The sequence below is a fragment of the Ciona robusta genome, chromosome 13 (assembly GCF_009617815.1).
Source record: "Ciona robusta chromosome 13, ASM961781v2".
Lineage (NCBI taxonomy): Eukaryota > Metazoa > Chordata > Ascidiacea > Phlebobranchia > Cionidae > Ciona > Ciona robusta.
In genome coordinates this window covers 855,027-877,754 of record NC_143247.1, presented here as the reverse complement: position 1 = coordinate 877,754, position 22,728 = coordinate 855,027, and the positions used below count along the sequence as shown (strand labels likewise).

The window sequence follows — 22,728 nt, the reverse complement described above, 5'->3', positions numbered from 1 at the left end:
GTGTATGAATACACCGTGTGTGTCTGGTGTATAAGAAGACATCTATGTTATAACTTGACAGTGAGCATGAGGTGTATGAATACACCACGTCTTTGTGGTGCATAAGAAGACACCAATGTTATAACTCGACAGGGAGCACGAGGTGTATGAATACACCATGTGTGTCTGGTGTATAAGAAGACACTCATGTTATAACTTGACAGTGAGCATGAGGTGTATGAATACACCGTGTGTGTCTGGTGTATAAGAAGACACCAATGTTATAACTCGACAGGGAGCACGAGGTGTATGAATACAACATATGTGTCTGGTGTGTAAGAAAATACCCTTGTTATAACTAGACCGTGAGCATGAGGTGTATGAATACATCATGACTGCCTGGTGCATAAGAGGACATCCATGTTATAACTTAACAGTGAGCGTGAGGTGTATGGATACACCATGTGTGTCTGGTGTATAAGAAGACACCCGTGTTGTAACTGGACAGTGAGCATGATGTGTATAAATACACCATGTGTGTCTTGTGTATAAGAAGGCACCCATGTTATAACTTGACAGTGAGCATGAGGTGTATGAATACACCATGTGTGTCTGGTGTATAAGAAGACACCCATGTTATAACACGACAGTGAGCATAAGGTGTATGAATACATCATGTGTGTCCGGCGTATAAGGAGACGTCTATATTATAAGACATCCTTGTATAATACATCTACTCGACAACGAGCAGCGTATTTTCCACACATTTCAAACAGACGCACGGTGATGATAGAGAGCTACAAGGTTGAATTTAAATTATGTTGAGAAATAGTAGAGCAAGTAAGGAATGGTTTACGAAGGGACTATACATGTATTATATTGCTTTCTATGCTGGGTTTAATATCCACAGTTTATGATGAAATATATATGCTGACGTTCTGTTTGTTTGTTCTTTTAAACGGCTTGTCACATATTTATGCTGCTGTTGCGTATATGTTTTTATATAACATGATCAATTATACTCAAGCTAACATACCAGCGTACATGATATGTTGGTATAAAAAGAGCTTACCATTCTATTTCACTTCCACACTTTCTACTTTCAACCAGTTGCTTCTACAGAGGAATCTCCAAATATAAACCGAATGAAACTTCTGAAACAAAATATGGAAACAACCATGTTTATACTTGTTGTATAATAATAATTATCGATCTACCGGCAGGTATTTATTGTAAAACAACTGACGTTTCGATGTCCAATACGAGACGCCTTCATCAGGATAATGTCATACTTGGAAACACAACGAAATATAACGAACAAAAGCCATGATAGCGAACATTTACAAAAAAGTGTTCCCGTGAAACAGAACACCCGTGTTATAAAGAGTGTCTTTGCCCCACTATGCGAGGATAAATAAGTTACATACGTGGTAACTTGTAAGCGGGCACGAGGTGTATGAAACAGAACACCCGTGTTATAACGACTGTCGTTGCTCTGCCATGCGAGGATAAATAAGTTACATACGTGGTAACTCGTAAGCGGACACGAGGTGTATGAAACAGAACAGCCGTGTTATAACGACTGTCGTTGCCCCGCCATGCGAAGTTACCAGTTTAAATCGAAAACTGTTTGTTATCGGTTTTGCAGAATTGGTCAGCGGGGATCGGCAGCGGCTGTTCCCGCAGAAAGTTGATGAATGTGTTGATGTCAATGTTTCGGCTGATTGACCAAAATGACTTTGTTTAATACGAAAAACAAAGCATTATGACGTTGCCAAATGGCTTGACGCTGTACGCGCATATTGACACTGACGATTTTATCACTTTTCTGCGGAAATGGGCGCTACCAATCCCCGCCGATCCTTGATTTGAAACCGATGTCAAACTTGGAAATAACAATATGAAAAATTAAAATGTGGCAAATATAACTTGTACCTCTTGTTATTAAACGTTCAACCAAATTCTATGAATGTGTATTGATCTCTAACTTCGTAGATGTACTGGATTTCATAGGAGGACAGCTGAGAGTGGGAATTTGTTCTTCGGTATAGGGTCAGATATTAACTTGTCTTTCTTCAATATGCGCTCCTCCAAAAACCTTCTGTATTGTTGATCTCCCGACATATAATGGCTTCTAATTCCAAATGATCAGTTTCTCACTTTTGAAACAATAGAGTGCTGTGTTACAAAACAGTTGACGTCAATACAATATAGTAAAAGTCAGTTTACTTGGTATGACGGAACGGTTTGAATGAAAATTGGGTAACAATCAAAAGACGTGAACAATTTTCCAACAGAATTATAAACAGTCAATACAGCGCCACGTAATAAAATGCGTTTAACCTCAATAACAAAAGTGCAAAAATTTCTTGATTTGTGGAATTTTTATGACGTCACCATGACGTCATAAAACGAGATTTCGAGATGGGTCTGAGTTTTAAAATAATCAGCATGTCCAGTTCTATAAGTGTACCAAATTACATGCTTTTACCTCAAATCCCACAATTCGACCATAATTTGACACAATTCTGCTGGACTATAGGAATTCACCTGAACTGCTCAGGAAATAAGAGGCCTATTGACGCAAACAATGCCCATTGTAATACATTGTTACGTCACTACCAATTATAATACATTGTTACGTTGTTTCATCTTGATTTGCAGTGGTTTTGTTTGAAAAAAAATTTATAAAATCGACTAAACGTGATAGTATCTTACGTAGAAGCTAGAAATCATGTTTAAGTTTCATTTAATAATTGAAAAATGTAAGATTGTGTAAGTCAGACGCATGGTGGTGATAGAGAGCCAAAGGGTTGAATTTAAATTATAGTACAATGGGGGAAGATGGGACACTTAAGCACATATTGCCAAATATTTCCAAAATCAAAATAGATGACGATTTTTGGGTAATAACACGAGTTAGTACTATCATTCCTTTATTAAATGACACCAATTTAATAAAATATAATAAAACACACGAGGAGTTATTTAGCGAACCGCACAACAGGTGAAATTTTACAAATTTGAAAACACACAGAATAAGATGGGACAGTTTAAAATCATTGTTAATTTTGATTATTAAGGGTATTTATAAATGGGAATATACGTAAACAACACGAAACAATACTGTACGCTTTGAAAATTAAGTCTACACATTCTTTTTCTTTGCCCTACTGCTATAGTTTTTATCATGTTACATTATATTATTGCGTAACAATTGGTGTTGTTTGAACGACAATGGGTATTGTTTGAACATCAATGGATAAATATTGTATCCTACAAATGTATATGAACTTGTAATAACAGAAAATTGATAACAACTATTGATTAAGTTTTTATTTTTGCTCCAAATTGGGTAGTACTACTCTGTTTTTGGCACAAGCCACTTCTTATAAATTATCACCAAGTGCAAATGACCAAATTTCGAATATATTTTCACAATATTATTTTTTTATTATACCAGTATCTTATAGTTGAAAACCCCCTGAGGTATAAATTGCAAAATTAAAAGCAAATCTTTCAAAGTTTGGCAATGAAAACATACAAAACTACAATGTGGGGGAAGATGGGACTCTAAATTGAAATATATTTATATTAGCAGTATTCTGCAATTTATACTTAACCTACCGAGTTTAACAGGCTATGCTAGTTTCTTTGCCAAGTAAACTATATATATATAACGTTAAACCGATATTTTTTTGTTGTTTTTATCTCAAATTAAAGTCATATCGACCCCTGCCTATTTTCTTAATGCTTATATCTCATGTTGTTTTTTTTACAAAAATAAAACTAGTTTCATGAGACAAAATCAAACTGTACGAAATATTCAAGGTTGTTTTATGAAGCTATGAAACTAGTTTAATCGTTCGCACACGCAAACTAAAAAAAAATTCATCGGCTTTACTATGATTTAGCGAGCATTAAAAAATAGCACCTTACTATTTCACATTTTTACCTGTTTAAAGTATACTGTTTCTATTTTACGTATTTTTTTAATATTTAAAAACAGTAATCAGCTTTGACGGGCGTTTTATAAAGTCGTGATAATACTGTCGAATAATTCTGTAACCTTATTTTCCTGATTATCATTAAATGGGGGTCCGTAAAAAGAAAATTAAGAAAAGTCTTGTCTAACAAAGTGTCCCATTTTCCCCCACCCTATATATGTTAAATAGTAAAGCAAGTAAGGAATGGCTTACGAAGGGACTATACATGTATTATATTGCTTTCTATGCTGGGTTTAATATCCACAGTTTATGATGAAATATATATGCTGACGTCATCATGTGTTATTTCGTTGGATCATTATATTCTATATAAATGCCAGGTACCGACTAATGGTATCAAAGTTCACTGTTCGTTGTTTGTTGTTTATTTAGGCAAGGAGGTAATAATGTTGATTATTAATAACGCTATCATTTCATCATATATACCGAGCGTTGCTCGATGTCACGGGTTGTACTTTATCTAGAGTAAACAACCAACTAATCATTAAAACAACTTTGTTATTCACATTTTAGAAAAAAGTTATTACTCTTTTACTGCTTCAGAAACGAAAATCGTCCCAGTGTTTCAATTATTTAAGTCATGATTGAATATATTTTTGTTTATACTTAGTAGGGTGGGGGAAGACGGGACACCGGGAAAAACGGGACTCTTTTAGAGGAACCCATTCAATGACAGATAAAAGAAATGTTACAGTATTATTCGAAAGTATTCTCACGGTCCAACAAAGTTAGCGGCAAAAGCGGTTACTGTTGTTAAGTATTAAAATCCGGTGTTAAATCAATACAACACTTTTTCAATGGCTAGGGAGTTGAAATAGTTTTAGCACATAATATCCAAATAACCTGATCGTGTTTTAAACAATTAAGAACGGTCTATTGGAAGTCGTGAGGATGCGGTTTAATAGTTCTTTGAATGTTCTTTGTTTACCAAAAAATGGGACGAAAAAATAGTATGAAAAGGTGTCCCATCTCCCACCACTCTATACTATGATATACCTACATAATAACAAGATAATGTATGAAACATATATTCGAAATTCAGTCATTTGCACTTGAAGATAATTGATGAGAAGTGGCTTGTGCGAAAAACAATGCAGCAATACCCAACTAGTGGCAAAAATATAAACCTTTTTCGTAGATTTTATCATTTTTCATATTACAAGTTCATATGCATTTGTACAGGATACAATATTCATCAATTGATGTTCCAACAATACCAATTTCCGTACAATAATATAACGTAGGTAGCATGTTAAAAAAAACACGTGAACACCGCAAACATAAAACGAATGTCGATAACACAAATAAACTAAGTTTTATCGTAATGTCAAATTTGGCGAATGAAAAGTTTGTGATCGTTGCTTTCGTACGTTATATTGCGTTGTGTTAATGAGTAATGACATTATCCTGATGAAGGCGTCTCGTATTGGACGTCAAAACGTCGGTTGTTTTAATGGGGCTATACACTGTATCTAGAATTTGTCTGTTTTGTCCAAATTTCTTGCCGCATGCGGAAATGTACGGCGCGAAAAAATGTATACTTAATCCGGATTCCGCACGAACGTCGATTTCGGACCCAATTTTTGGCGTCCGAATCGAGTAAACTCCTGTTCTACTTTTGCCCGGCATACGCGGTCTCTTGCTGAGTGGAACTTTTGATTCTGGCAAGTTAGGCGAACGATATACATAAAGTATTTTATACGTTTCCCATCATAATAATGTTTATTTGGTGTATTAAAAAGCTTTACTACACAGAAATTAAACTTGTGTAGTAAAGTACGTTTTTGTACACTAGCTGTAAGCAGTCGGGGAATGTGTTCATTACTGAATAAATGGAAGAATAGTTATGGTCACCAAACAAATATTTGAGTACTTGCTGCTTAATGTTTGCAAACTCGCAAAAAAGTAATTTTTCACCGCTTCGTTTTTCCGCACCGAATGCTGTGTAAACAGATATTGAACAAAATAATTCGTCCCAATCCTATATGCGAATTCGGACGCCGGCTTTTGTGTGCAGTCAACTTTACCATAATACAACTGATTTATGCATGTAGTATGTCAGCCATGTAAAAACAAAATAACAGTAACCCACAATGTTGCAAACGTAGTAAGTGTAAGCGGGCACGAGTTGTATCAAACAAAACACACGTGATATAACGACTGTCGTTGCCGCGCCATGCAACTGTTTGTCAATAGTTTCGCAAAAATTCGTCGGCCGGGACCGGCAGCGATTGTTCCCGCAGAAAATTAATGGAAGCGTTGATGTCGATGTTTCGGCATGGAGCTAATAGACCGAAACGATTTTATTAAATCAAGAAAACCAATGCAGCATACCGTTGCTAATATTGCTTGTATACCCAGTACGCGCATTTTAACACCAACGATTTCATCACTTTACTGTGGAAATGGGCGCTATACACTGAATATATCTACAAATCACTTATGGAAAAATAATATGTAACATTTAAACCCAGGCAGACATGATTCTTATATTTGATGTGAAATGAACTAAGTTTAAAACACTTTGTTAAAAATTTACTTGAAACAAAAAGGAGTTAAGATGGTAAGTTGGCCAATAGAGAACATATGGACAAAGTGAACTTATTTCTCTCTTTAGTGAAAGCTCCAGTAATGCAATATTCTATCACTTAAAAGCAAGCGAAAAAGGCGATTACTGTTGTTAAGTATTAAATTTCGGTGGTGAACGAATGCAACATTTTTATGCCTGAAAAAAGCAAATAAAAAGTGCTTATTTTGAGTTAAATATGGAATCGTATTAAAATTACCAACCGTAGTTTATGGAAAGAAATATTTATTTTACAGTTTTTTCCTGATAAAATTAATTGTAGTTTTTTAAGAAAAACTGAGATATGTACATGAGGAAAACAGACAGAGGTCAAAATGGTTTAATTTAGGCATACAATAAGCATAATAATACTAATAATAATATTGATCTAAATTGTATTCATAAATTCAACGTGGCAAAGAAGCTGTAGCACAGACATTTTGTCAGATTATACACAAGTTGCAGTATAGTTATAATATACTGATATAATAACATGCTGATAATGTATGGAATATATATTAAAAATTTGGTAACAGAAACTTAATATTCTAAAACAACCACAGCTTAATTTTGTAGCGTAATACTTTACAGTGGTGCACAGTAACCTGGCAACACTGCAACTTAACGTCACAATAATTTGGCAAAATGACAGCATTCAAAGCAAACACAGATCACTAACCTCCTTGAAATATTCCTTGCAATCAACTGGACCGTAAAGATGTTTCTACTGTCTGGTTGCTGGTTTAGTTGTTCATTTGCAGAGCTTCGTAGTTAACGATTCCTTGCGTAATAACAACAACGTACATGCGTAGGTATACGGTGCCTTGATCTGCTCTAATACACAGGTTACCTTGTGTTTATATCAACCGACCAAGCCATCGAATCCTTTTTCACTCGATGCGATGACGTCACGCTTGGATTGAAAGTTTGCTGTGCTCCTATTCGCCATCCAGCGGATAAACTGACATCGATGTTTGCTTGGCGATACAACCCGATAACGTGGGTTTGTTAATTACATGGAGTCTTTATACATAAATATCCTGCGTCAAAGTTAAGCTGATGTGTGCGTCTTAAAAAACTCCACTTTGTTTTTCACTGCATGATATGACGTCACACGGACTGAAACTATAACTGATCAAACCTTACTGATCAAAATTATAGGCCAAGGGACATACATGCAACAATGGTAGCAGCATCGAGCATCAAACGTAAATCCTCTTGAATGGAGGAAAGCGCTGTAACAACATAGTTTATGAGATTTTTAAGCTTTAAATCTAAAGATGAAATACTTACGTTATGACTTCAGCTTAAAATAAAAGCAAAGCTACTTACGTCATGATATTAGTCATCCATAATAAATGCTTAACAGCGGCGTCTTGCGGGCAAAAATTATCAGAAAGACTACGATGTTTGAAAACCACGAAGGTAAATTTAAGCAATTTTCAAACAATTACAAGATTTTTAATTTTTCTAAATCAAATATACAAATACCTCAATGAATAAATAAATGTTGAGTACAAAGTTTGACCACCAATTATTGTGGGAATAAATTATTGCAAATCAAAATCAATGATTTAAGATTCAAAACAATGTTTTAATGCAGGATATACTGAATTAACAGGAAGATAATAAAATATTGATAGCATACCAAACCATGATATAAAATAACAATACGCAAACAATCTACTTAAAATACACAGATAACAATGCATTTAAAAATAGTGGAAATGACAAAAAAATATTCAAGTTAATGTGAAGACACACGCGGTAAAGTTATGATTTATAGGAAGATTGAACACAAAGGCAAAGCATGGTTTGTACAAAATTTTGGGAAAAACAACAGACAACTAAACTCCCAAAACTGTGATCATTTTAACCCAACAATAAATAAGTCATCCAAGTTCCCACCTACGAGACTTCAGCAACTCGACTGTGGGCATGGGAGTGGCAATCATGAATAAGTCACTAAAGTTCCCACCCACAAGGATATAAATGACCAAACCAACCAAAAGTCATGCCTGCTTATCCACACACTGCAATAGCTTCAGCAACTCGAATGTGGGCATGGAAGTGGCAACCATGGATAAGTCACTAGAGTTTCCACCCATGAGGATAAAAATGACCGAAAAAATGTACGAAAAAACTCTTGTCGTGTAAATTAATCTAAAAATCATTCGCCAAAAGGTATTTTGCTTTGGTTGTATAATGTCGTTCCGAATGTGTTGAATAAACCGTGGGGTATTTCTGACATGCATGCCCTTACACTAAATGCTTCAGTGAAAAGAAACCCCGAATCTGTGTGTAAAAAAAGAGATTTAAAGTAATTACTTACCAGCTTTTTTTGTTTTCTAATCCAAAACATACTTTATAAGAAAATGTGAAATTAGCAATGAGTGTTTCAAGCAGAAACACAAAAATACTATTTACGTTACGCTGACATACGTGTATGCATGTTTGTTATTGTTGACTACAGAACCCATTAGTATATATTATTGAAAAAAAACACATTAAACCAATTATACCTTTCATGAGTTAATGTTAAGATATTGGCTCCCTTCTATTAAAAATAATGTTTTACATAATTTACCCGAACCGTTGTGAACTTGCGGAAATAGTTCCAGAACAATTCAAACGGACCAATCAGATTGAATTGATTGTTTCCATATTTGACGAGTTTTTGAGTATATGTGCACATATACACAGTGTATATTATACCAGTGTATGCGTGCTTATATTTTACATCAGCTTATGTTGCTGTTTAATATTGGAATGAACATGTAGCGCTTAAACTAAAAGGTAGGCTGATTATATTCTTTATTTATAGCGAAGTTTGTTTAGTGTTTCGCTAAGTCTGTACTCAACTTGTTACGAATTTTAAATTAGGAATTTCATAACAACTAGGTCTGTACGTGTTGTTTATTGTTAACTGTTTTATAATTAGACTAAAGCAGTAATTCATAACACTACAGTTAATACCGACTGCATTACAAAAAAAATATTTCAAAACGAATTGTTGGTACCGGTAAAGAATAATCCGTGAAGTTACAGTTTAGGCATTACGCGGTTAAGAATACACTGTAGCACAAACCAAGTGTATGTAGGAATTTGGATTTATTCTAAATGTTGTGAAATGACAAGAACTCGAATAAACTTATTCAGTACAGTTACAAAACATCATATTAATGGCTGCATTGGTTTCGTTTATTTGCATATAATAATAATTGCTGACATCTTTATTACGTCACAACCCACATTGTTACGTTTAAATTCACATGATTTTCACATTGCTTCGCTACACATATCCCAGTCTAACTTAGGATCAGTATTATCAGCAGCTGGCAACCAATATCTGCTCGGTGTGGAAAATAATCGCAGCTACAATGTGTTTGTGTAAATACACAGAAGACATAACTTAGATTTCAATGTACGTGTACACCGCAAATGTTGTTAGCTTCGGCCGTTACGCTGTATAGCATTACAACGAAATGTTTAAAATCGCTCTTATATTGCGTAATAAGAACGCAGTCGTATTTGTGACGGAAAATAACTGTAACAGCTGTAGCGTTTAGCTTCTTTAACCACAAAAACAAGTCCGTTCACTTAGCGATCCAACCAACAACTGCTTTATTCCGACTAAAAAGAAGTGGCAAACGAAACGGCCCTTACGCAATAAAACAACCAATCAATCAATCAACGAAAAACACAGGAATTTAAGACCAAAATAAACGAAAGAATGCGCCGATGGTAATCACCACGCGCGCTGTATCTCGGCATTGAAATAAAATAAAACTGGCTGTGGTTAACAAAACGGGCTAAAAATAATTAAGTAAATAGACTAACAGTAGAACGAATATATAGATCATTACACTCCCCCCCACTTAAACACGTTTGTCCCCAAACGAAAATAAAATAAAAAAAAAACGCACGAAAAAAAAAAACACTTAACTAATACACATCATACTGCAAACGTTGGGGTCGGCGACGCACTCGACCATATATTGAAACATCGTCTGTTGGCGTTACGACACTACTAGGTATCGTTTCATCAGGTGACCAATCGCTGGCCTCTCCGGACCACATCGAATATGATTGCGAATCGGATCTAGAATTGCGCTCGTTTCTTTCTGGCTCAGAGGTAACGTCCATATTTTCATTTTGAGCATCCAAATTTCGTACACGAGTCCAATTCTCGAGAAAATGTTCAGCTTAGTACTTTCGAAGATTGTCGGCGTTAATCACTTTAGGTTGAGTGGTTGCATTACTCTGAATAACGAAGAGTTCGTTGTTTAATTGTTGTCGTACCAGGTAGGGACCTGTCAACCATGACCCAGTTTTCTCCGTGCTGCAGGAGGGTAGAAGTACCAGACCCAGTCTCCGACCGTGAAAGACTCCGTGGTTCGGACTCGGCGGTCGTAATTCCGCTTCTGACGAACGGCACATTTTCTCAAGAGTCCGATAGGCGTGCTCGAATGAATCTATTAGTTGTTTCTGCATCTTTTGCACGTATGAAGTGTGGAATTGAAAATGGTGCGCCGCTGGAGGAGGCCCAAACATCAGTTCCAACGGCAGCGTAGTCTCCCTTCCCATCATCAATTTGTTGGGTGAAAACTTTGTTGATTCGTGCCGAGAACACCTGTAAGCGAAACAAAAACTTTGTTGATTCGCACCGATACAACAAGCCCTGGTGGACTTCCAACAAATCCCACTGTCGAATATACCGATGCGTGGTCTCGTGTACTGCCATTCGTGAAGTATCCGGCGCATATTGACTCATACTCTTATTTCTTATTATAAGTGAAATAGAAGGATCTTCACATTGCCAGTGACGCAGCTCGTCGAGCGTCCATTGTTTAAGCCAACTACCTTCATCAGACGAATTATTTTGTTAAGGATTTCGTTCAGCTCTTGATTGTAAGACGGCAACAATAGGCGCGGTGCTCTCAACGCTCCCGCAATCTAAACAAGCCTCCCGCTTGCAGCGTTGTCTGGATAACCCGTCTGCATTGATATGCTGTGCCCCGGGTCTATGCTCAACCGTCTGCATTGATATGCTGTGCCCCGGGTCTATGCTCAAAAGTTATAAGTGCCCAAAACCGAAAGCCAACGGGCCCTCCGGCGCTTTCATGGTCAGTAGCCATTTTAAGGAAGCGTGATCGGTGCGTAATAAGAAGTCCCGACCCCACAAATAATGTCGAAACATTTTACACATTTTACCATGGCTAATAGTTCACGAAACGTGGTACAATAATGACGTTCCGTTTTGCTTAAAGTAGAACTACAGTAGGCAACCACTTTTTCCACACTATTCACTACTTGGGAAAGAATTCCTCCAATACCCGTGTCACTCGCATCAGTATCCAAGACAAACTGAGTCTCACGTAAAGAATACGTCAACACCGGCGCACACGTCAAGGCCGACTTTAATCTTATAAAGGAAGATTGGCACACGGGAGACCAGGAAAACAAAACATTTTTGTGCGTTAGAGCTGTTAGTGGAGAAGCGATTGAGGCGAACCCTCGAATGAAACGTCGGTAATATGAAGCAAAACCTAGAAAACTTCGCAATTCCTTAACATTATTGGGTCTTGGTCACTCACCAACCGCTTTCGTTTTCTCAGGATCGCAACGAACTCCGTCCTCACCCACTATATGACCTAAATATTTCGTACTTTTAGACAAGAAATCGCACTTCTTTGGATTAAGTTTTAACCCGGCTCTTCGGAGGCGACAAAACACGACTTCCAGTTCCTGTAGAGCCTTCGTGAAATCGGTAGAAAAACAAACAATATCGTCGATATACACAACACACGATTTAAACAGTAACCAAGCCAATACTCGTTCCATTAACCGTTCGAACGTGGCCGGGCATTCGTCAACCCGAAACACATCACCTTAAAGTGAAAGTGACCTTTTCCGGGTAACGAAAACGCGGTCTTCTCCTTATGTGCGGGGTCCATTTCTACTTGCCAGTAGCCACTGGCAAGATCCAACGTGGAAAACCATTTGGACCCGCCTAAGACGTCGAGCATTTCCTCAATGTTGGGCAAGGGGTACGCATCTTTTTTCGTAACATCATTAAGTTTACGAAAATCTATACAAAATCGTTGAGTACCGTCTTTTTTAGTTACCAAAACAATAGGAGAGGACCACGGGCTTTGACTGGGCTCAATCATGCCTTCACATACCATTTTCTCAATCTCCTTTTCGGCAAGCTCGCGCTTAACCCACGACATTCTTCGTGGCGGTTGGCGTATAGGCCGTGATACTCCAGTGTCAATTTTATGCTTGACAAGCGCGGTCCGTCCAGGTAACCCGTTAATATCACAAAACACATCCTGATATCTGTTAAGTAGACGCACAAATAGTCCCCGTTGTGTCGACGTTAAATCGCCAGGAATTAAACAAGACAAATGATCGGGAAGCGACTGGTTAGAAACATGCGATACATCTTTTGGTCGTAGAGTAAGTGGACGCACACGACCTGGATTCTTATGCAAGCTCACTGGTATACTTTGAACTTGTATTATAGAGTCGGCCAGATTTAAACAACATCGATTGCGTTTCAAGAAATCCATGCCCAGAATACCGTGACAACCCGACAACTCTGCTATAAGCGCTGATTGTTTAAATTGGCGGCCTTCTATGTTGAGTAATATTAGGGCCTCGCCGTAACAGACAAGGTTCTCGCCATTAACAGTGATTAAACGAACCTTCGCATTGCATAATCGTGGCCGGTCTACTTTTAAAAGAACATCAAACACCGAAGATTTGTCGATAATGGTAGCCACAGAACCGGTATCAACCAACAAGTTACAATTAACACCCAGTAAATCACAGTTTATATAACAACAAGATTCAAAATTTATTTTTTCCGCCGTCATCGGTAAGACTGGAGCGGTGGCGATGACTCCAGTCTTCAGTGGTTTAAATGATTTCCTCGGTATCCATTACTAAACCGATCAACTGAGCGCCGCGCTGCATAACGGTTCTGACGTGGACACTCTCTTTGCCAATGACCAGGCTCGCCACAAGTATAACACCGGTATCCTGGAGCCGCATTATTGGTTGCTGGACAAATAGTCCGTTGGGGTGCGTCTACAGTCAGCTTAGAAATTAGGTCAATAGCGTCAGCGAGGGTAGATGACGAGGAGAGTTTTACTGAATGGCGCAACGACGAATCAAGCAACCCCGCAGCATACTGCTCTAGTAATAACCGTTCACCATATAACTTAGAAACTTTAACATCAGCCTCTTTAAATAATGACTGCAGACGGTAACCGAAATCAATTGGAGATTCTGACCGAGTTTGCGTGGCCGTAAAGAAGAACCCGTGACTTTGTACCGAGATGGACGGATCATACTTTTGATTAAAAGCCTTAGATAGAGATTCAAAATCATAACGCTTGGATTCCGGAAGACAATTTTGTATAAATAGTGCTTCGCCCTCCAAACAACACGCAAGTTGAAACCCCTTAACACTTTCTGTCCAACCATTAGCCATTGAAACATTAGCAAAATGTCGTTTAAAGCCCCACCAGTCGGCACCATTAAAGGTCTGCTTTAACTAGTTCGTGACGTACGGGTAAATCACATACCTTTGTGTCGTGTTCGACCTCCAGATTTGATTGATCAGGTTTGATTGTGGCTTGCTGTGCGTTCATTGACATCCGGTCCAAACGATCGGACAAACCTCGAAACACTCTGGAAATCCTTTCATCAAAATGTTCTTGCAATTGGCCAAACTTCTCAGCAAATTCTTCTTCCATATTCGTCATACAGAGGCCCACCCAGGGACGCCAAAAAGAAGTGTAGTGTTTAGCTTCTTTAACCACAAAAACAAGTCCGTTCACTTAGCGATCCAACCAACCACTGCCTTATTCCGACTAAAAAAAAAGTGGCAAACGAAAAGGCCCTTACGCAATAAAACAACCAATCAATCAATCAACGAAAAACACAGGAATTTAAGACGAAAATAAACGAAAGATTGCGCCGATGGTAATCACCACGCGCGCTGTATCTCGGCATTGAAATAAAATAAAACTGGCTGTGGTTAACAAAACGGGCTAAAAATAATTAAGTAAATAGACTAACAGTAGAACGAATATTTAGATCATTACAATAAAAATTCAACATAGCTAACAAAATTTCAGTCGTAAAACAATTGGCATTGATTTAAACTACGTTTAAACTTAAAATATTCATTTCGATGTATTTATAGTCTTGGCACATGTTTAGTAGTAAATACACTAACCTCGTATATTTAAACAGCTGAAAATCTACAAAGCCAGTTAGTCGATCGTTCGAACCAAGTTATTGGAGAATCCAACATGCCAATACAACTTGATCGTAATATAGAAGCAGTAAGACTTGAGATGACAGATGTACGACAACCAATAAATGATGAGTGGGAAGAAGAGATGAAACGCAGAGACTATCTAAGTTCAAATCGTGTAAACAACTCTTCAGTAACCATCGGCCAAATGTTCGACAAAGCGTTGGAAAAGGCGCAACTTGATGCTAAAGTTAAGTGTTCAACAGAAGCTGCCAGAGCTGAGTACATAAGAAAACATGCTAACATTGTTGGGGTGGTTGGACCTACTGGTGTTGGGAAGACCACTCTTTCAAAGATGATGGTAAACCAAATTCTCAAGCATGAATTTCTGACTGACACTGAATTTCCGTTCTTCATTAAAGTGAAAGACATCGACTTTAATACGAAAATGACACTACTAGAGTTCCTAACCAGCAACAGCAGGGTTAAAGTCAATTACACTGAAGAGGAAAGCAAGGTTTTGATTACATTCTTACACAACAATCCAAATGTTGCCATCTTCTTCGATGGATTGGATGAAGCTTCAACGAAAGAGTTCGCCATGATCTCCCACGTGTGTAAACTTGATGGGAAATCCAAACCGGTCGATATCATGAAGAATTTGTTCAACTTCACATTGCTACCCAAAGCTAAAATGGTAGTTACATCTAGACCAGGTCCAATGTACAAGCTGCACCCTGATTATCGACCTAGTTCTATATTTGAGGTTCTTGGACTCCTGGAAGAAGCAAAGAATAATCTTGGAACACAGCTTTGTGGGGAGAAGTACCCAGCCATCAAGAAAATATTGGACCAACAACCAAACCTTGCTCATCTGTGTTATCTTCCAATTAATTTTATTCTCATTGTGTCTTGTTTGCTCTCAAACGAAGGCAGTGATATTAAAACAATGACTCAAGTTTTAATCTTTTCCATGACCAGGTTTGTAGAGTCGTCCCATTTGAAAGGAGAGGTTCCCCTGGATAAAGTTGGAGCTGAAATGGTCAAACTTGCTCATCTGGCATACAATGAAATAAAAAAGAGAAAACTTGTTTTCGAAAAAAGTGACTTTGATGCCGTGGAACTGGCTGATGAAATGGTTACAAACTTTTTCCACACTTATGTCGATAAATCATCTGGATTACGAATGAAAATCTTGGAAGGAAATAAACGAAGTTACTTCACCCACCTCACCTGGCAGGAATTCTACGCAGCTGTATACTTAATGCTCTTTGTATCGTATCCTGAGTTCAAACAACTCAAATCCACCTCTAAAGATACGCAATGGAGCATGGTAGTAACATTTATGTTCGGAATCTGTAATCCTCATGCATATAAACAACTGAAACTTATTTTCCCCGCTAAGATGATTAGAGATTACGAAAAGAAGAAGAAGTTCATGGAGTCAATGATGATGGAACCATTAAGTTCGGCCTGGGGCGAAGATTTGATCCAACGGTTTGGTTGGCTTCATGAATACAATGACGATGAAACTTCAAGGAAATTTGAAGATTGTCTTCCCGTTGAACTTGAGATAGAAGTACCAAAGCATCTTTCTGAGGCTGGAGACATAGTTTATGCATTGAAGTCGTTTACGAAACCACACAAGTTGGTGTTGTATTCATTTAACACAACCACTGAAGTTTATGAACCTTTGCTTCGTGGGATTCATGGCACAACTACCACGGTTGGTATAAATATATTGTGTCTGTGGTCAGTAACATTAAAATCAACATTTCGTTATTATGTAGACCCGACGTTTAATATAAAATACACCAAATACTAAAATACATTAAAACGAATGCTGCCATTGGTATGTGTTACCCATTTGGGAACTAGTAGTGCAAATATGCAATCTAAAACAGGTGTTCACAAAAATGATCACATGTTCACTTATAGTTGGTTTTATTTGAAAGAGGAAGAAATTATCTACCAATATAACGTTTGAAAAGGCCATCATAGCATTTAAAAGTTTTTAGTAAACTTGGTTTGAAAATCGTGATGTATTTTTTTGAGAATATACGGTTCGTATTCCGCCCAAAAATCAAAGTTTTTGATCTTTATGCTGCACACACTCTCTGGGTAATATGCAGCAATTTTTACTAGATGACAACCGATTATCGGTTTTCCAATTATCGGCAAGAGCATAAAAATATTATTGGGGCCAAGTAACCAGACGGCCAGCGACGTGCGTACGTAAGAATTAACTTGTTTATAAACGTGGTTCGTATTCCTAATTCATCTCGTTCGTAACAATCTAAGTATTAAACTCGATCAAATCGTCTGAATCGATGCGTCCACCGCATGTCATGTTTGTCAGGCGCATGCAACCTCGAGGTTACTTTAGGTCACTTACGCGTCTTTTTGAGCGTCAACACGATAAACAAACAAAGTGCATTAGCTGATAATTATTATATAATAAAATTTATTTGAATCTTATTAATTATCTAATTATTTAATTACAAGTTCACTAATAACTAATTAATAATAAGTAGTCATGTAGTTTGATTTTAATCATTCTTATCTGATCTCTAGATTTTAATCAGCCAAGCTATTTAGGTGCATTAAAATATCGGATATCGGCAACTGAAATTTACAAAATATCGGTACCGGTTTGAATAAAGCAAAATCGGTCGGGCTCGAATTTTTGACATAAATTATGTTTTTGTGCGTATTGTCCCATTTACCTAAATTTGTTTTTACGGTTATGCCGTGATTTATTTTACATTCGTAATAATTGGTATAAAAACTTATTAGTTGTGTAGTAACGTAACCAGGAATCAACTTTGAAATAAAATCGTTTGGTATATTTTGCCGAAAACCCAAGTTTCTGGTGACGTCATTTAACTTTTAATGACGTCATCAAAAAATCGAAATCCAATCTTGTAGCAAGTTTCCCCAAGATCAAACGTCTAATAAGCATGCATGATTATTTCAGCTTTTGCATTATCACTTAAACTAACGAAATTTACGCAAACACCAATTACTCAGACGATATGGGAACATAAGATTAATTTTATAAAACTCGGGGAAAAACAAGGTTTCGATTGAAACCAAAAGTAAAATATTTGATGTGTTTTTAAATAGATGATTCGAGTTACACCAACGCATTATCGTACGTGTTTTCCGTCATTTCCGCTTTTTGGTGCGCGTTGGGAAACATTAAAATTTATATTAGTTTAGCATTCGCTTGCGTCGTAGTTTAATCTTCGAGTGAGCGTAATGTATTCTGCGTGAAAGCTTTTCGTACAAAAATATTATGGGGACGTAAATAACCAATATAAATATACGCATTCCTAACAATTGGGTTTGACGTGCTAGAATCATCATAAAACTTATCTGTGGTAAAATCGACATTATAACTGGATCATGGTTTAATAAAAATCCTTTTGTTTTAATTATCCACTTTTTGCATACAATGATGTTAAAATAAATTAATTATAAACAACGAACTTAAATAAACAAATTTAAATAAATTATTAATTAATTCATATTTCTCGTTTAAATCTCGATTCAGATTACAAAGTTGGCCATCTATGGCATCGAGATGAAAGATTCTCTCATGGAGTCACTTCTACTTCATCTTGATGCGATGGAGGAGCTTTACTTTTTTTATGTTACAAACCTGAGTCCTTACATGGAAAGCTTATCAAACGCAATCAACCAACGTTCCAATAAAGTTTGTATTTTTATTCCTACTTTGATTAACCAAATTATATTTAAGTAAAACACGTGATATAAACTACGTTAATATAAATATTATTATTAACGAGATAAACGTCATAACTATTTATGTTTGATCATAATAAACATTAGTGACAAACACATATAACTGTGACGTAACTATCACGTATTATCACTATATATTGTTACATAACAATGGACATTATATTTATTCATTGTTTTCAGATTCAACTTAAACTGTGGCAACAACCATTGACCGATGATGACGTCAAATACTTGACTGGTTGCCTTGGCAACATATCTCTATTGGATATGTCGAACACTGATATTTCAAGCGATGGTTGTGGTGTATTGAAACAAGCGATACAACAACTTCCATCCATCCAGGTTCATCAACTTTATCCAGATATTTTATCAACTTATCCCAATGTTGCACGAAATTAATTACGTCATAATGGTAGATATAATGCGGAAATTATGACGTAACACTCATAGCATACACAGTAGCAAAGTAAAGTAGTTGTATATGAACGTAACAATGACGTTTACTACGTAATAATGAACAATATTCGGTAATAACGTCATACGCTTGTTACATAATTTATATACAATTCATTTTATTTTCGCTTTAAATAAAACCTTAGATTTGTTCGAGCCACGAATTCTCGATAAACCTCGCAACTGGTAAGTCGTGATTCGATTGTTTACATCGCGCGTCGACGTTATGACGTAATCTATAAGTGTCCTTGTGCAAGATACTTAAAGGGCCTAAACACACTCAAATGTACATCGCTTTAATAGATAGAGTGAGTTTTACTAATTCCAACGACACCTTACTTGTTTTAATCGGTTCTGTATAACCAAAGATATTCCAGCTCAAACACCGTGAAAATCATAAAACTGATTTGAAAGTTGCGTGGCGAAAAAATTGAGAAGTGTACTACCCACGTGACAAACACGTCACAAGATTGTTGAAGCGTGGCCGCTCTCATTCAGAAACACTGAGAAAGGCGAGAGGCAGTGTTTTAGCAAAAAACGAAAGAACAAAAAAAAACGCAAAAAACACAAAAAAACGCAGGTTTCGCTTTTACGAATAAATCAGTCACGTGACTAGTACGTTCCTACGTCACAATCACGCTCGTAGTAAAACAAGGATAGCGCTAGAGATCACTGTTTGAGGACGAATATCTCCGCCTATACTGGACCAATTTTAATAAGCAAAGTATTTTTGGAATCAATAAAACGGTCGCTTTATGAATTTACCACAAAAAATAAAAGTAACGCGGGGTGTGTTTACGCACTTTAATGGACATTACAACTTGTGCCTATGACGTAACACCGGTGGTATAATGACGTCACAGTGCTTGAAATATGAAACAAATTATACGCGATATATTCGAAATAATGTGCCAACCAATGCCAGCGAAACAATAAGCATTGTTTGACATTCGAGATTGAATTGTCTTCATAAGAATCAACTTTTTATTAAAGTTGAAATTTAAATAGGAAAATATTTTCCAGGATTTCAAATTGACAGGTCGTGGTGCTATCGGTGATGTTGATCTTGTGCAGTGGTTTGAACAATATAAAAGATCAACCAATCCTCAACCAGACGTTATGGCTAAACAAAGATCTCGAAGAAAATGCAACATTTCATAACATTATGACGTAAACAATCACTTATTGTTCGATAAAAATCCAAACCATTGTTCGATAAAAATCCAAACCATTTATATTATGTGACCATCGTGACGTAACATTCATTGTTTTATAATAATACTTCATTGTCTCCATTACTATATGACGTAGTTATCACGTGACCAATGCAGTGGCTTTATTAAGTTGAACAAATATATGCTGGTATAACAACGCATAATAAACTGTAATGATGTAATTATGACTTAATAAATAAATGAAATTGATTGAAAGTTTGTCGCGTGAAATTATTGCCATAAATCGGATGTGATGAAGTTTGCGTCATAATAGTTTGTGTCAGTTCATTGTTTAACTACCGGAGGGGGGGTTAAATAAACTTATATTACGTCATATAGGTTAACATTGATGTTTGTGACGTCATAATACAGTCACGAGTTTATAATAGCCGGTTGGGTCACCCCTGCCTGTAGCTGAGGTGTGTAAATGACTCCACGAATCCTGACTCCAACGCTTTAGATAAATATTAGGTTGGCTATATCGTTCTGTCTGATCGCGTCGAGATGCTACAACACCTCCCTTCGACAACAAGAAATCATTAAATCGGTACCGAAGCCTCGAATGTAATGTTCGTTGTTGTCTCGACGCGCGATTAAAATAAAGATGGAGTTATACTGACACCTGGCGGACGGTTATTTGTTGATATATTTTTTATATATGCTCTAGGTGCCGCCGTTGTGGTAATCATAATACAACATGTTTGTCTCATAGTTCATTCACTCGAAGTCGGTCGTAATAAACGGTCGCAATGTCTTAGTCCAATTACGCTGCAAAAGTTTGTGCGGCATTTCAGATTAGAAGACCGGCATGTTTGGCAGTACGGACTAATGTATTGGTAGATATACACGTATGTAACTTACACAGACAGCAAGATATCGTGAATAGTATTCTGTCACAGATTCTCGATCAAAACGCACTGGCACGATTTTACTGCTATTGAATGCATGGCAGGGCAACGACAGTCGGTATAACATGGGCGTTGTGTTTCATACACCTCGTGCCTGCTTACGAGTTACCACGTATGTAACTTATTTATCCTCGCATGGCGGAGTAACGACAGTCGTTATAACACGAGTGTTCTGTTTCATACACCGCGTGCCCGCTTACGAGTTATCACGAATATGTATTTCTATTCTATTCTGTTCTATGTGGGTGAGGTTTCGCAGCGTAGCACGCCATGGGCCCTAGAATTTAGGCCACAATTGGACCATTACCCCAACACCCGGGGTGCTACTGCATGGACCTTCCCAGTTTAAAAAGCCTGGCGCTTCCCCGGAGGTAGGCGACAAGGGCTTTAATGGTGATGGATGGGAGATCTTCTCTTGACAGCTCGGTCAAGTTTAGATGCTCCCGTCTTGCATTCGCATATGCTGGTCATATGCCAACATAATGAAAGGATGTCTCATTTTCCTCGTCACAGACAGGGTAGATGGGACTCTCACTTTTTTTAATTTTATGCAGATGACTGGCAAACATGCCATGCCCTGTTATCACTTGAAGAATGGAACGTAACTTTTGCCTTGGCAGCTTCAGGAGTTGCTCGGAAAAACACCTTTGTTGCTCGGAAAAACAGCCTTAATCCCAGCCTGGCTGTCGCTATAAATGTCGACAAATTTATTATCAGCACCATCGTACAGCAATTCCTTGGCACCCATGTTAATTGCTAAGATCTCTGTTTGGAAAACTGAAGGGTTGATCCGAGGCTTACTGAAACTTGTTTAGTCTCGGTGCACCTCGTGATCAGGTAACCAGATCCCGTTCCATCAACCGTCTTGGATCCATCTGTGTAACAGATTATTCCGTCAGACTGGTGAGGAGAGCCTGGTGGCTTAAAAGTGCTGCGATCTCAATTACGGTTCGGAAACTGTGATCGAAGTGCAGTGAGGGGATACATCTGTCGCAAGGAAGTGAAAGGGATTTGATCTCCTTTGATATCCGGTTACAGATGTATGTGTGCCGTTCATTGTGTGAAGTGTAGTAATCTCCACCTTCTCATTGCCGCAGTGTCTTCAGGCAATGGGATCTGTAGACCGCGTTGCCTTGTAGATAAATATGCAGGGGAGGAAGGTTGAGAAGTGCCTCTAATGCTCTTGTAGGGGTTGTCCTGAAACAAGAAGTAATTGTGAGGCATGCCAGTCGCTGGCACTTCCGGAGTTTTTCCTGCAGGGTAGTGCTGAACGTTGCTCTGACCCACACCATGCAGGCATAAGAGAGCATTGGTCGTACAACTTGGCAGTAAAGCCACATCATGGACTTAGGGATTCATCATGGACTTAGGGATTTAGTGGTTTTATAGACCACTTACGCCGCTTGGTTAACATGACAACCACCGTTTTTGCTGCGGCAAAGTCAGGTAGTTGGTTTTCGCCCATTTTTCGGGACGTTGAAGTGCCGATTGGGCGATGTCACCTACAACACTAGCTACCGGTCCTGTGACAGTTATGCAGACATCATCCGCATAGGCCTGT

At 37.6% G+C, this 22,728-nt stretch overlaps 1 protein-coding gene across 2 annotated transcripts; it reads left to right on the top strand.

The window, feature by feature from the left end:
* Positions 1-13,616: 13,616 nt before the first annotated feature.
* On the top strand, positions 13,617-20,448 carry LOC149725614 (NACHT, LRR and PYD domains-containing protein 1a allele 3-like). 2 transcript variants are annotated; one of them, XM_089890980.1, is made up of 4 exons: positions 13,617-16,550; positions 18,381-18,542; positions 18,773-18,934; positions 20,069-20,448. In XM_089890980.1, the coding sequence occupies exons 1-4, from the start codon at positions 14,880-14,882 to the stop codon at positions 20,204-20,206; spliced, it is 2,133 nt and encodes a 710-aa protein (XP_089747106.1). In that variant the 5' UTR covers positions 13,617-14,879; the 3' UTR covers positions 20,207-20,448. The 2 variants fall into 2 exon arrangements, with proteins under 2 accessions (XP_089747106.1, XP_089747107.1); XM_089890981.1 differs by lacking the exon at positions 20,069-20,448 and having other exon boundaries at positions 18,773-19,513.
* Positions 20,449-22,728: the final 2,280 nt, after the last annotated feature.

Excerpts from the sequence above, each read along its gene's own strand:
- LOC149725614 (XM_089890980.1), top strand. The coding sequence starts at position 14,880 with ATGCCAATACAACTTGATCGTAATATAGAAGCAGTAAGACTTGAGATG. Across the intron at positions 16,551-18,380 it reads TTCATGGCACAACTACCACG|ATTACAAAGTTGGCCATCTA; the intron begins GTTGGTATAAAT and ends ATCTCGATTCAG. Across the intron at positions 18,543-18,772 it reads TCAACCAACGTTCCAATAAA|ATTCAACTTAAACTGTGGCA; the intron begins GTTTGTATTTTT and ends CATTGTTTTCAG.